General features: G+C 42.3%; 1 protein-coding gene across 1 annotated transcript; it reads right to left on the reverse strand.

Moving 5' to 3' along the window:
• Nucleotides 1–294: 294 nt before the first annotated feature.
• Nucleotides 295–4,195, reverse strand: LOC124698257 (RGS1-HXK1-interacting protein 1-like). Its single transcript, XM_047230761.1, has 8 exons — nt 4,020–4,195; nt 3,503–3,569; nt 3,322–3,411; nt 1,469–1,521; nt 1,030–1,166; nt 862–926; nt 662–720; nt 295–571 (listed from the first exon to the last, which is right to left on the reverse strand). The coding sequence occupies exons 1-8, from the start codon at nt 4,101–4,103 to the stop codon at nt 482–484; spliced, it is 645 nt and encodes a 214-aa protein (XP_047086717.1). The 5' UTR covers nt 4,104–4,195; the 3' UTR covers nt 295–481.
• Nucleotides 4,196–11,502: the final 7,307 nt, after the last annotated feature.

Genomic DNA, 11,502 nt, shown 5'->3' on the forward strand with positions numbered 1-11,502 from the left:
TGAAGCAGCAGCAGCATACACCTTAAGAAAAAAAAACGACCTTCTGGTTCTTATTTCCAAACTAGAATAACACTTGACACACAAGCCAGAGAGCGCACGCAAAGTTGCATGAGATACAGGCAAAATGAATGAAGCAGCAGCAGCATACATCTTAAGCAAAAAAGCAAAGTTTTTTCGTACGAGTATGAAAGATACAACTAATATGGAACGGAGAGAGTATAATAGTCGGCAATGATCAGCAGAAGAAATGTGAATGACAAGTACAGGCAAGATTCCACACATGCAAATACGGAGTAGTAAATGACAGGCGAAGTCAATGATGGTTCTGCGAGTAACCTTGTATTCAAATGCTAACAAAAACAAGGTCATAATCCCGAGAAGATGCTTGTCTAATTAGAAATAGCAGCATCGCCCTCTGTGATTCAGTTTATTGCATGGAAGGCCCAGAAGCGATTCTATGCTTGTCTGCAGATCGCGAAAGTCAGACCCGGACACCATATTCAGATATTTGGTTCACCCTTTCTTCCAGGACATATCTCTGCTTTTTCAAATCAGACGCCATGGAAGCCACCTGAAAGTTGGAAAAACACATTCTAAGTTGAAAGTAACTTTTGATAATAGATGGAGACAAAGTTTTAACACATAGAGCTATTTCACTAACCTCTGCTCGCAATTCAAGAGACTGTCTGGTAGGAATGGTTCTTAGTCGATCCATCAAACCTAGGGCCACAAGAAAAAATATTGAAAATATTATATAACTAAGCGATCAAAGGATGTATGTGGCCCATGGCCCCCTATCTGCAGAGATCATGCTTCAAATTATACATAAAAAACACCAGCCTTTGGAAAAGAATTCGATACCTGCAGCTGTGGATTCTGCTTTGTAAATTGAACCTATAACAGATTGGATTTGCTTACCAGTAGATCTGCAAAGTTCATGACCATAAAACATACATAAGGATTATTCTTGAGCACAGCGTTTTCAATGAAATGGAAGTAGATGATTAGAAACGACTGCATGCATACTACCTCAAATCAGTTCGTCCACGCTGCAGATCACTTTCACCAATCACTACTTTGTCAAGGGTGTACTTGGAATTCTTTCTCAAGTTCTGAATAGATGTTTTATATTCGATCATACTTTCTTCAACATCATTCAGTAAATCCTGTAAAAAAAATGGGAGAACATGATACATACATTTATGAAGGAAAAGAATGTTTGTCTGCCATGGTTTTCATGCTTATGACCCACCCAGTTGGACAAGGTAAGCTATAGAAGAATCGGAACTCAGTCATGACTAAAACCACAAAGCATTTACCAGCATGAGTACTTGAAGAAATCATAGTTACATGATTCTATCTTCATTAAATATATGGATATTCAGAAGTTCTGAACATACAAAATCTAATATGTTACAGATGTCTGATAAATTTTTCATTAGCATAACCAAAGTTGCAAGCACTATACCTTCTCCGTTTTAAAACGACCCAGGGTATTGCGGTATAAGAATCTCCGAGGGCCTGATAGGCAAAAAAAAAAAAGTGTTATTTCATCAAAATGAACAAATAAAATCAGCCAAAATATAGGGAGAGGGCCACTTTGAGCTATTCCATGTATGTATTAGAAGGATATGGTTGCCATGTGCATCACATGAATATGTGATCGCACAATCCTAATTAACTTAACACACCATCCACACAATTAAGCCCAGGCACTATTCCACTTGCTAATCTGCATAACATTCGCAGACCCTTTCTCCCACTTTGTTTTCTTCCTGGTATTGCTTGATGTGGTGATACAGATAAGGGGATGTGCCATTTTACAAAAAAAATGCTTTATATGTGGATATGTGTAACTCTTTGTTTCAATTGAATAATAAATTATGTGGCATACTTGGAACATTTTTACTGCCCGTTGAGTCGTTGGGACACTGGGTGAGTCGTTGGGATGACAAGAAGAGGAGTTCATAACGCTGGCAGAGGTGTCTACTGTCTAGGAGTCACTGCCGTCAAGACAAAGGGGCAATAGAATTGGGACAAAGGAGGCCATGCGGCATGGGGAGGATTGAGATACCCCTTACTCGACTGGGCTGTGCCAACCTGTATCCAATTTTTCTTTCTTTAATGTTAATTCTTCCATACTTGCTGGATACATATCAAGTATGTCTCCGGCACATATAGTATCAAATACATATCCAATACGAATACCACAGGCTTTGCAAGCATCAACATTTCATAGACAGGAACAGAACATAGACTACTTCAATGGATCATTGCCAAATACAGTAGTATCTCACATGCAACTTATGCACAAAGCTTTGTCAAACGTTGCCTTCAAAAGTAAAATGCCCATTACTAATCGATGCTAACAAGTACTTGTATAAATGACATGTGATTAAAATGGATATACAGCTGTCTATTAATTTATTTAGTAATTTCTCATGAAAGTTTTGCCCATACTAAGTTCACTTTCTCAAGATTTGAGTTTGCTAACAGAGCTCAGCGCCCTGTACAGTTCACTTTCTCTCCTGAGTACCATTTTCCAGGTTTGTATCTCAATAAGGAATTAGTAAACCAAGAAAGCAAAAGAAAATATCACTGCTAGGACATAAAACCTCAATTTGGGATGAATACTGTATTAGCTCCAATAAATAAGATAATATATTGAAATAATGGAGCTTTTTCCTGCTTAAGTGGTACAACAGAACTCTGAAACCTCCACTATATTCAAGAGGACATTAAGACAAAGAACTTGTGCAATTGCAACTGAAACGAATCTTCTATAATACTAATCATTACTCCGGACTACTAATGTAAGGAGACATATGAGTGACAAAGCATCAAATTCACAGGTTTTCCATCATTCGTCTAAAAGTAAAACACATCAGACGATTTTCCTTGTTAGCTCGTGATTAGTATGTCCATGCGGCGTCTAGCTTTTGTTGCTTTCTCGGGTTAAAACCAGTTTGTACATTTGTAAACAAGTATACGAACAATCTGGCATCCTGTGGATGGACCATAGTTCTCTGGTTTCAGGATTTATAAAACTAAACTGTTTCTCTTCAGCTTCTAATTCCAATCAATGAGGGACCATGTTTTTGTCTACGTAAATATCAATTGCATAGCCTAGTCACATCTTTATGTAACATTTCAAAAGTACCTTTATAATGTACAGCATGGTTTGATCAGATAAATATATCTGAAATCTGTCTTCAATGCACATACAACATTAATATCCTTGGACCATTACTTGTCCACAACATGGCCCATAGAAGTACAAGAAACAAGTAGCAGTATGCTTTCAGAACACCAGAGATATACCTTTCAAAAATATGAACCCTGCGACAGTGGCACATCCAACTGCCTCCGCTTGATGCTCGCTTGCAAGAACCAGTGCATCCGAAATGGTAACTGCAATGAAAATGAAACCAAGCATTGATTGCGGAACCATCCTACTGAGACAAATGCACCCAACGAAGGAACATGAAAACATAGCTCTTGCCTTTAGCGCTCTCCACAAACACGTCCTCGTAGGCTTTGCATTGTGACCACAGCCCTGGAGCAAAGCTCTACATATGCAAGCAGAAAGTGGGTCAGAGTAAATCAAAATAAGAAAAAAAGATCTTTATGAAGAAATGCAAATATCAACTCCGTTAAGCCAACAAAAATGTGTAGCCGGTGCGAGTGCAGCTTTAAAAGCATCGTGTGCAAAGAAAATGGCAGTAAAATCTAGGATCGTTCAGAGAAATTTTGAGCATGCACCGGTGCACAGGTTTTCTCCCCCCAAAAATGGAATAGGAACGCCTAGTAATTTTTGCAATCGAATCCCAACAGAAGAAAAATACTAATTCAAGATAACCATGTTACATACGGATTCGATTGGGTTACACGCCTGATTCCTTACGGCCATGTAACACATCTATGGTAAACAAGGGCGGTCAGAAACATGATTCAATCCAAGATTTGTCGATGACATTGCAACTTTCTATTTAAGATTACGGGGGGTAGGGGGGCGAGACCTGGAGCTTGCGGAGAGGCCACGGGGAGGCGGATGCGTCTTCCGCGCCTTGCGCCGGCGTGCGGCCGCTGTCCGGTGACGCCATCGTCTGGGCTCCGGCTGTTTCTCCGGCGACCTATGGGTGCGGTGGCGGATCTCTCGGGCCCTCTCTCCCCTCTTCGCCTCCTATGACTGATCTGTTCCAGAATGGCCTTCTTTTCCCCTCACTGGATCGTGCTATTTTGGGCCCGTTCTACCATAGGCGAAGAGAGGCTGAGATGTAGTAGCACTGAAAGCCCATTCAACGAAAATCTTCAGACTTCATCAAGTGATAATAAAAAAAAAAACCTTTCGTTTTCACCAATCATCTAAAGTCAATGGCACTCTCTCAAAAAAAAATCTAAAGTCAATGGCTAGGTTCAAACAGAATGGTTAGTTTAAAAAAAAGGAATGATTTATCTCCAGAAAAATCTAGATCTAATGAAGATATTCCAGAAAATTCTAGAGTCAATTTAAGTTGTTTCTCAATTTATAATCTGTTCAAAGAGAGGAGGTAAGACAGACTGACTATTGATATCATCAGCAAAACAAACTTCAATTCAAAGCTTCCGTTGAAGTTATGTGTTCTGAATGCATGAGCCTATGTTGACCTTTTCTATTTCTAAATAAATGAACTTTGTCTACTAGTTTTTTTATATCCTCTTGTGTAGCTAACTTTTGTTGAAATAATGGGTCATTTTATTTTCTTTGGGCAATGTAGTATTTTAAATTTTGACTAAATCTCAAAGCCCACATATGTGGCAGCCTATGTGAGTTTAAGCCAATGTTATTGGCAGCTCACAGGGGAGTGGCAAAAGGTGGACACCCTTAAAAAAGGTGGGAGTGCAAAGTTTAGTTCGATATGAAAAGTTAGGAGGAAGTTAGATCACCTTATAAGATGGGTTGTTCCAGCCTTTGCAAATAAGCAAAAAGAGAAGTGGTACACGCGCGCTCCTCCTCCTCCTTGCTCGTCTCGACTCGTCACAACATGCGATTGCTCCTCCTTGCAAATATCAACATCGCGCTCGTGTTGAGTGGATTGAGCATCGACCCGGATTGTGGGCTACTGTAACCGACTCGAAACGTGCGACGTGGGTGTGGCCCATATTTCCTAGGATTTCGTGAGCCTATATAATCTCTTACTCGGATTCCGCAGAAACACATCTTACACATGAGTTTGGGTTTTTGCCACCTCTGCATGCGCTGCCACCATAGCCTACTCCATCCCACCCGTTGGCGTGCACCGACGAACAGGCGAGCAGGTCTCTAGAACTAGTCGCGTTTGCGATCTTGTATGGGAGTGTGTGAATTAGGTTTTTGGGAAGCGCTCTACATGAATGTTCAAGGTCTTCATCACGGGTTGTCTACCGGACAAGTCATTCGGTGATGTGTACCGCTATCTCCATCGCCTTCTGCTTCGACCTGTCTTCAGTAACGTTGTCGTCAACAATGTTATCACTGCATGGATGACTACTACACCTACACCCGATCGGTACGTGCGATGTGATCTGATGCTTGTTTTAGTCATGGATGTTGCACTATTTGCAGTAATATTCTTCATGTTGATTAGTGCATCTAGTATGTTTGAGTTTCACATGATAATATTTGATGTCGTCATATTTAATATTCTGGAATTAATCATGAAAATATTTCCTAATGATCCAACATTTCAAAAACCTAATTGTAGGAAATTTACTTAGTTAATTATGGCTAGTTTTGATGATGTGTTGAGGCCGGATAAGCTTACCGGTGTGCACTTTAAGAGGTGGAAAGTGAAGGCCATGCTTAGGCTTACTGTTGTGAAAGTATTCACGATTAGGAATGGCAAACCTGAAGGAGCTATTTCTAACGAAGATCAGAAAAAGTTCGAGGAAGCCAATACTCTTTTCGTTGGATATGTTCTGAGTGTTTTTGTTGATTGTCTGTGTGATGTGTGCATGCACGTAATAGACACAAAAGAGCTATGTGATGCACTGTATGCAAAATTTGGTGCAACCGATGCAGGCAGTGAATTGTAAATCACGGAGAGCTTCCATGACTTTAGGATGGTGAACAACCGTTCTGTAGTTGAACAATCTCATGAGATACAATTCATTGCAAAAGAGATCGAACTCCTTACATGTCTTACCTAACAAGTTTGTGGCGGGATGCATTATTGCAAAGGTGCCCCTTCAACTTTGCCACAACTCTCCAACATAAGAAATATAAGATATCGGTTAAAAACCTGATAGTGTCTCTTAATGTTGAGGATAAAGCTCGGGCTAAGGACATTACTGAGAAAGGGGAGTGTCAATCTATCGCCAACATGGTGCAGAAGAAACCATGTGGCAAGAACAAAGGGAACAACAAGCCCTCTTTCAACAAGCATGCAAAGACTACTAACTTCAAGGAAGAATATAAAAGGTTGATTTAAACTGCTTCACTTGTAGAGAGGTTAGCTATTTTTCTAAGGACTGACCAGAGCAGGAAGACCGCAAAGGGAAAATAGCAAAGAATGTCAACGTCTAATGGGGTAAGGTAATCTCTTTATGATTATTTTAGTATTTCAATCTCCATGTTGGTGGATTGATACAGGTGCTAATGTTTATGTGTGTGATGACATCTCTACGTTCACTTCTTATTAGGTCGCTCGGGATTCTTCCGTCTTGATGGGAAATAAGTCACATGCTTCTGTTCATGGTGTTGGCACAGTAGATCTGAAGTTCACTTCAGGGGAAGATCGTGCAGCTCAGGAACATCCATCATGTCCCTACTATAAGCAAGAATCTCGTTAGTGGATCCCTTCTATGAAGAGATAGGTTTAAGGTTGTGTTAGGGTCTAATAAAGTAGTTGTTTCCAAGTTTAAACCATTTATTGGTAAGGGCTATGAGTGCGGAAGCTTGTTCTGCTTTTCTCTTTCAGATTTCAGCAATAAGTTTGTAAACCATATTTGTTAGGATGTTAGGGATGATACCAGTGTTTGGCACTCTCGTTTATGTCACATTAATTTAGTTTGATGTCTCCTCTATGCAGTATGAGTTTAATTCCGAATTTCAATATTGCCAAAGGTTCTAAGTGGCATAGTTATGTGCAAGCAAAGCAACCTCGGAAGCTTCATAAGCCGGTCGAGGAAAGAAAGTTGGCACCTCCAGAACTCATACACTATGATCTATGCGAGATGAATGGTGTGTTAAAATAAGATGGGAACAGATATTTCATGATATTGATTGATGATGTGATTAGATACTTCTATGTTTATTTTTTGCGAACTAAAGATGAAGCTTTAGACTACTTAAAATATTTATAAGGCCGAATTTGAAAATCAAGTGGAGAAAAACATCAAGCGTCTTAGATCGGATCATGGTGGTGAATATTTTCCTAAAATCTTTGATGAATTATGTGAAAAAATGGTATTATTCATGGGATGATGCCTCTCTACTCGCCCCAATAGAGGAAAAACTGCACTCTGACTGACTTCGTGAATTCCATGTTAGCCACCACGAGTTTACCAAAGGCATGGTGGGTACTTCATGTCATATCCTGAATAGAGTTCCTAACAAGAAAAAAAGATAAAAACCCTTACGAGGAGTGGGTTGGAAGAAATGGTCACTTTCTTATTTGTGTGCATGGGGATGCTTGAAGAAAGTCAATACTCCAGTTCCAAACAACTGCAAACTCGGACCCAAGACCGTGGATCGTATATTTCTAGGTTACGCTCAATGGAGCGTAGGCTACATATATTTTAGCAGTTGAATATGAGGTACCCGATATGCATATTGATACTTTAATGGAATCTCGCAACACATCATTTTTTTAGAATATGTTGATACGCTGCAAACGTATCTATAATTTTTGATGTTCTATGCTTGTTTTACACCAATCTATATATGTTTTGCTCACACTTCGTTGCACTTTTATATATTTTCCGGCACTAACCTATTAACAAGATGCCACAGTGCAAGTTCTCTGTTTTCGGCTATTTTGTATTTTAGTACAGTTGTACAGGAAATAATCTCAAAATTAGAAGAAACAAAATCTGAAGTCAATATTTTACCGTAACGAAGACAGAATCCAGAGGAGGGTCGAAGAGGTGCCACAGGGCGGCCAGACCACCCCATGGTGTGGCCAAGGGTGGGCCCGCGCCAAGGGGTGGTGTGGGCCCCCCACGCGGGAAAAACCTAAACACCCGAGCCTCCATCCAGAAAAAGTTCCGTCGCGACGCCATCGCAGACCCTAGCTCGGGAGGGTTCTGAAGCTCTTCCCAGCACCTTGTCGGAGGGGGAGATCATTGATACGTCTCAAACGTATCTATAATTTCTTATGTTCCATGCTACTTTTATGATGATACTCACATGTTTTATACACATTATATGTCATATTTATGCATTTTCCGGCACTAACCTATTGACGAGATGCCGAAGAGCCGCTTGTTGTTTTCTCGCTGTTTTTGGTTTCAGAAATCCTACAAAGGAAATATTCTCGGAATTGGACGAAATCAACGCCCAGGGTCTTATTTTTCCACGAAGCTTCCAGAAGACCGAAAGGGAAACGAAGTGGGGCGACGAGGCGCCGCCACGCCAGGGCCGCGCGACCAAGGGTGGGGCCACGCCGCCCTGTTGTGTGGGGCCCTCGTGTCGCCCCTAAACCTACCCTTCCGCCTACTTAAAGCCTTCGTCGCGAAACTCCCAGTACCGAGAGCCACGATACGGAAAACCTTCCAGAGACGCCGCCGCCGCCAATCCCATCTCGGGGGATTCAGGAGATCGCCTCCGGTACCCTGCCGGAGAGGGGAATCATCTCCCGGAGGGCTCTTCATCGCCATGATCGCCTCCGGATCGATGTGTGAGTAGTTCACCCCTGGACTATGGGTCCATAGCAGTAGCTAGATGGTTGTCTTCTCCTCATTGTGCTATCATGTTAGATCTTGTGAGCTGCCTATCATGATCAAGATCATCTATTTGTAATGCTACATGTTGTGTTTGTTGGGATCCGATGAATATTGAATACTATGTCAAGTTGATTCTCAATCTATCATATATGTTGTTTATATTCTTGCATGCTCTCCGTTGCTAGTAGAGGCTCTGGCCAAGTTGATACTTGTAACTCCAAGAGGGGGTATTTATGCTCGATAGTGGGTTCATGCCTCCATTGAATCTGGGACAGTGACAGAAAGTTCTAAGGTTGTGGATGTGCTGTTGCCACTAGGGATAAAACATCGATGCTTTGTCTAAGGATATTTGTGTTGATTACATTACGCACCATACTTAATGCAATTGTCCGTTGTTTGCAACTTAATACCGGAAGGGGTTCGGATGATAACCTGAAGGTGGACTTTTTAGACATAGATGCATGCTCGGATAGCGGTCTATGTACTTTGTCGTAATGCCCTCGATTAAATCTCATAGTACTCATCATGATATATGTATGTGCATTGTTATGCCTTCTTTATTTATCAATTGCCCAACTGTAATTTGTTCACCCAACATGCTATTTATCTTATGGGAGAGACACCACTAGTGAACTGTGGACCCCGGTCCATTCTTTACATCTGAAATACAATCTACTGCAATTGTTCATTACTGTTCTTTGCAAACAAACATCATCATCTTCCACACTATACATCTAATCCTTTGTTTACAGCAAGCCGGTGAGATTGACAACCTCACTGTTACGTTGGGGCAAAGTACTTTGATTGTGTTGTGCAGGTTCCACGTTGGCGCCGAAATCCCTGGTGTTGCGCCGCACTACACTCCGCCACCAACAACCTTCACGTGTTCCTTGACTCCTACTGGTTCGATAACCTTGGTTTCTTACGGTTGCTGTTAGAAACCCACCGGCGAGCAGCGACGGGCAACACCGTAGAGCCGGGAGGCTCCCAGGACTGCTGGTGGATCCTGGTCCCTCGGGCGACGGCCCGCAATGCCTCTGGCGCACGTCCTGGCGGTTGCGAGGGCGTCCCACCTGACCTATACCTGGTCAGGAAGGTGATGGATTGCTTCGTCTAGTTTCCTGCATGGCAAACACGTAAAAATTAAATACGAGCCCCGATCGGCTCTTAAGTTGTTCTGTGGATCGGCTCAAAGAGCCGATTGCCCCATGGTTCACGTTAGATTTATAATGACATGGGGATCATGCTTTATCAATATCGAGATAAGCTAATCTACGATAGTCTAGGGTTTTCACCGCATAACCGGAACATCATACGCGTAATTGAGCCTAGCAGATACGTAAGATGATGGAAAACCAGCCCTAACGAGGCCTAAAAACCAACATGAAGTTGATCCCCGGAACAATCCCTTTAGGGCTTAATAGACCACACCTTACGCACTACCGGATCGTTCAACCCGTTTGGAAGGCCTAACCATGCAAATATCAAACTAATCCTTGTAAAACAAGGAACGACTATAACAGATCAGATCTACTAAACAAAGATTAAGAAAGATGCTGCCCTTACACCCAAGATAGGTGTAAGGGCAGCTAGATATTGAGGGGCAGCATAGCTAAGCAAGCATAACATAAACACATCGATGTAAGCCCCAAAACATCTACGATAAGGGTGTTGTTCGCCTTTAAAAAGGCTTCAGCACGAGCAACACCAATAACGAATAAACTGATACTGCCTAGATCGCAAGATGCGATCTAGGCAGCATGTTGCTTACCCGGGAGAAACCCTCGAAACAAGGGGTGGCGATGCGCCTAGATTGGTTTGTTGTGAACGTGATCGTCCTCCTTCTCAATAACCCTAGATACATATTTATAGTCCGTGGACTTTCTAATTTAGGAATAATCCTAACCGTGTACGAGCTAAACTCTATCTCTTAATTCTAAATCTACCATAATATACAGATACACGGGCAATCTAGCCCAATTTCTCGCACAAGGCCGGTTCAGAGATACTTCATATACATGCCTTCTAAGCCCATCTTCGGTCACGGCCCACCTCCTGCTCTGGCTAAATTCCGGTGGTAACACATGCCCCCTGGTTTTGGCAATGATAATTTCAAAACCACTCTGTTTTTTCTTCGTAAGGTCATGTCGTGGCAGAGCAGAACCGTCGTAGTATCCTTTCATCATGATGCCTTGCCTTCTCAACTCCCCTGCACGATTTGACAGTTTTTTGCCACCACGTCCTCGGAAATTGCCGCAGCATTAAATCGCCTTTCACTAGATCCCCTTTATTTAAGCTCCGCTGAGCCGTTTGCTTCCTCATCGCCTCCTCATCCTCTGTAGCACTCGAAAGCCCTCCTTCCACCATGGATTCCTCCTCCTCTGCCTCCTCAGGCCTATCCTTCCAATCCTCCTCCTCCAGCGAACCGGAGCAGGAATTTGACCTGATAGTAGCGTACGAAGCCCTCGCCCTAGAATGGTGGGACGAGAGGGATTGGATCTTCTCCGACGGGTCAGAGGACGACGCCTCCCTGACTGACGGGGAGGACAATTTCCAATTCCTTGTGGACGGGGGGTTGGAGGAGGAGAGTGACGACGA

Source organism: Lolium rigidum, chromosome 3 (assembly GCF_022539505.1).
Source record: "Lolium rigidum isolate FL_2022 chromosome 3, APGP_CSIRO_Lrig_0.1, whole genome shotgun sequence".
Taxonomy (NCBI): domain Eukaryota; kingdom Viridiplantae; phylum Streptophyta; class Magnoliopsida; order Poales; family Poaceae; genus Lolium; species Lolium rigidum.

Bases quoted from the DNA above. Each gene is read 5' to 3' on its own strand.
- LOC124698257 (XM_047230761.1), bottom strand. From the start codon at position 4,103: ATGGCGTCACCGGACAGCGGCCGCACGCCGGCGCAAGGCGCGGAAGAC. The intron at 1,522-3,321 runs GTATATCTCTGG...TTTGCCTATCAG, and splicing joins AGGGTTCATATTTTTGAAAG to GCCCTCGGAGATTCTTATAC. The intron at 1,167-1,468 runs GTATAGTGCTTG...TTTTTTTTACAG, and splicing joins GTCGTTTTAAAACGGAGAAG to GATTTACTGAATGATGTTGA.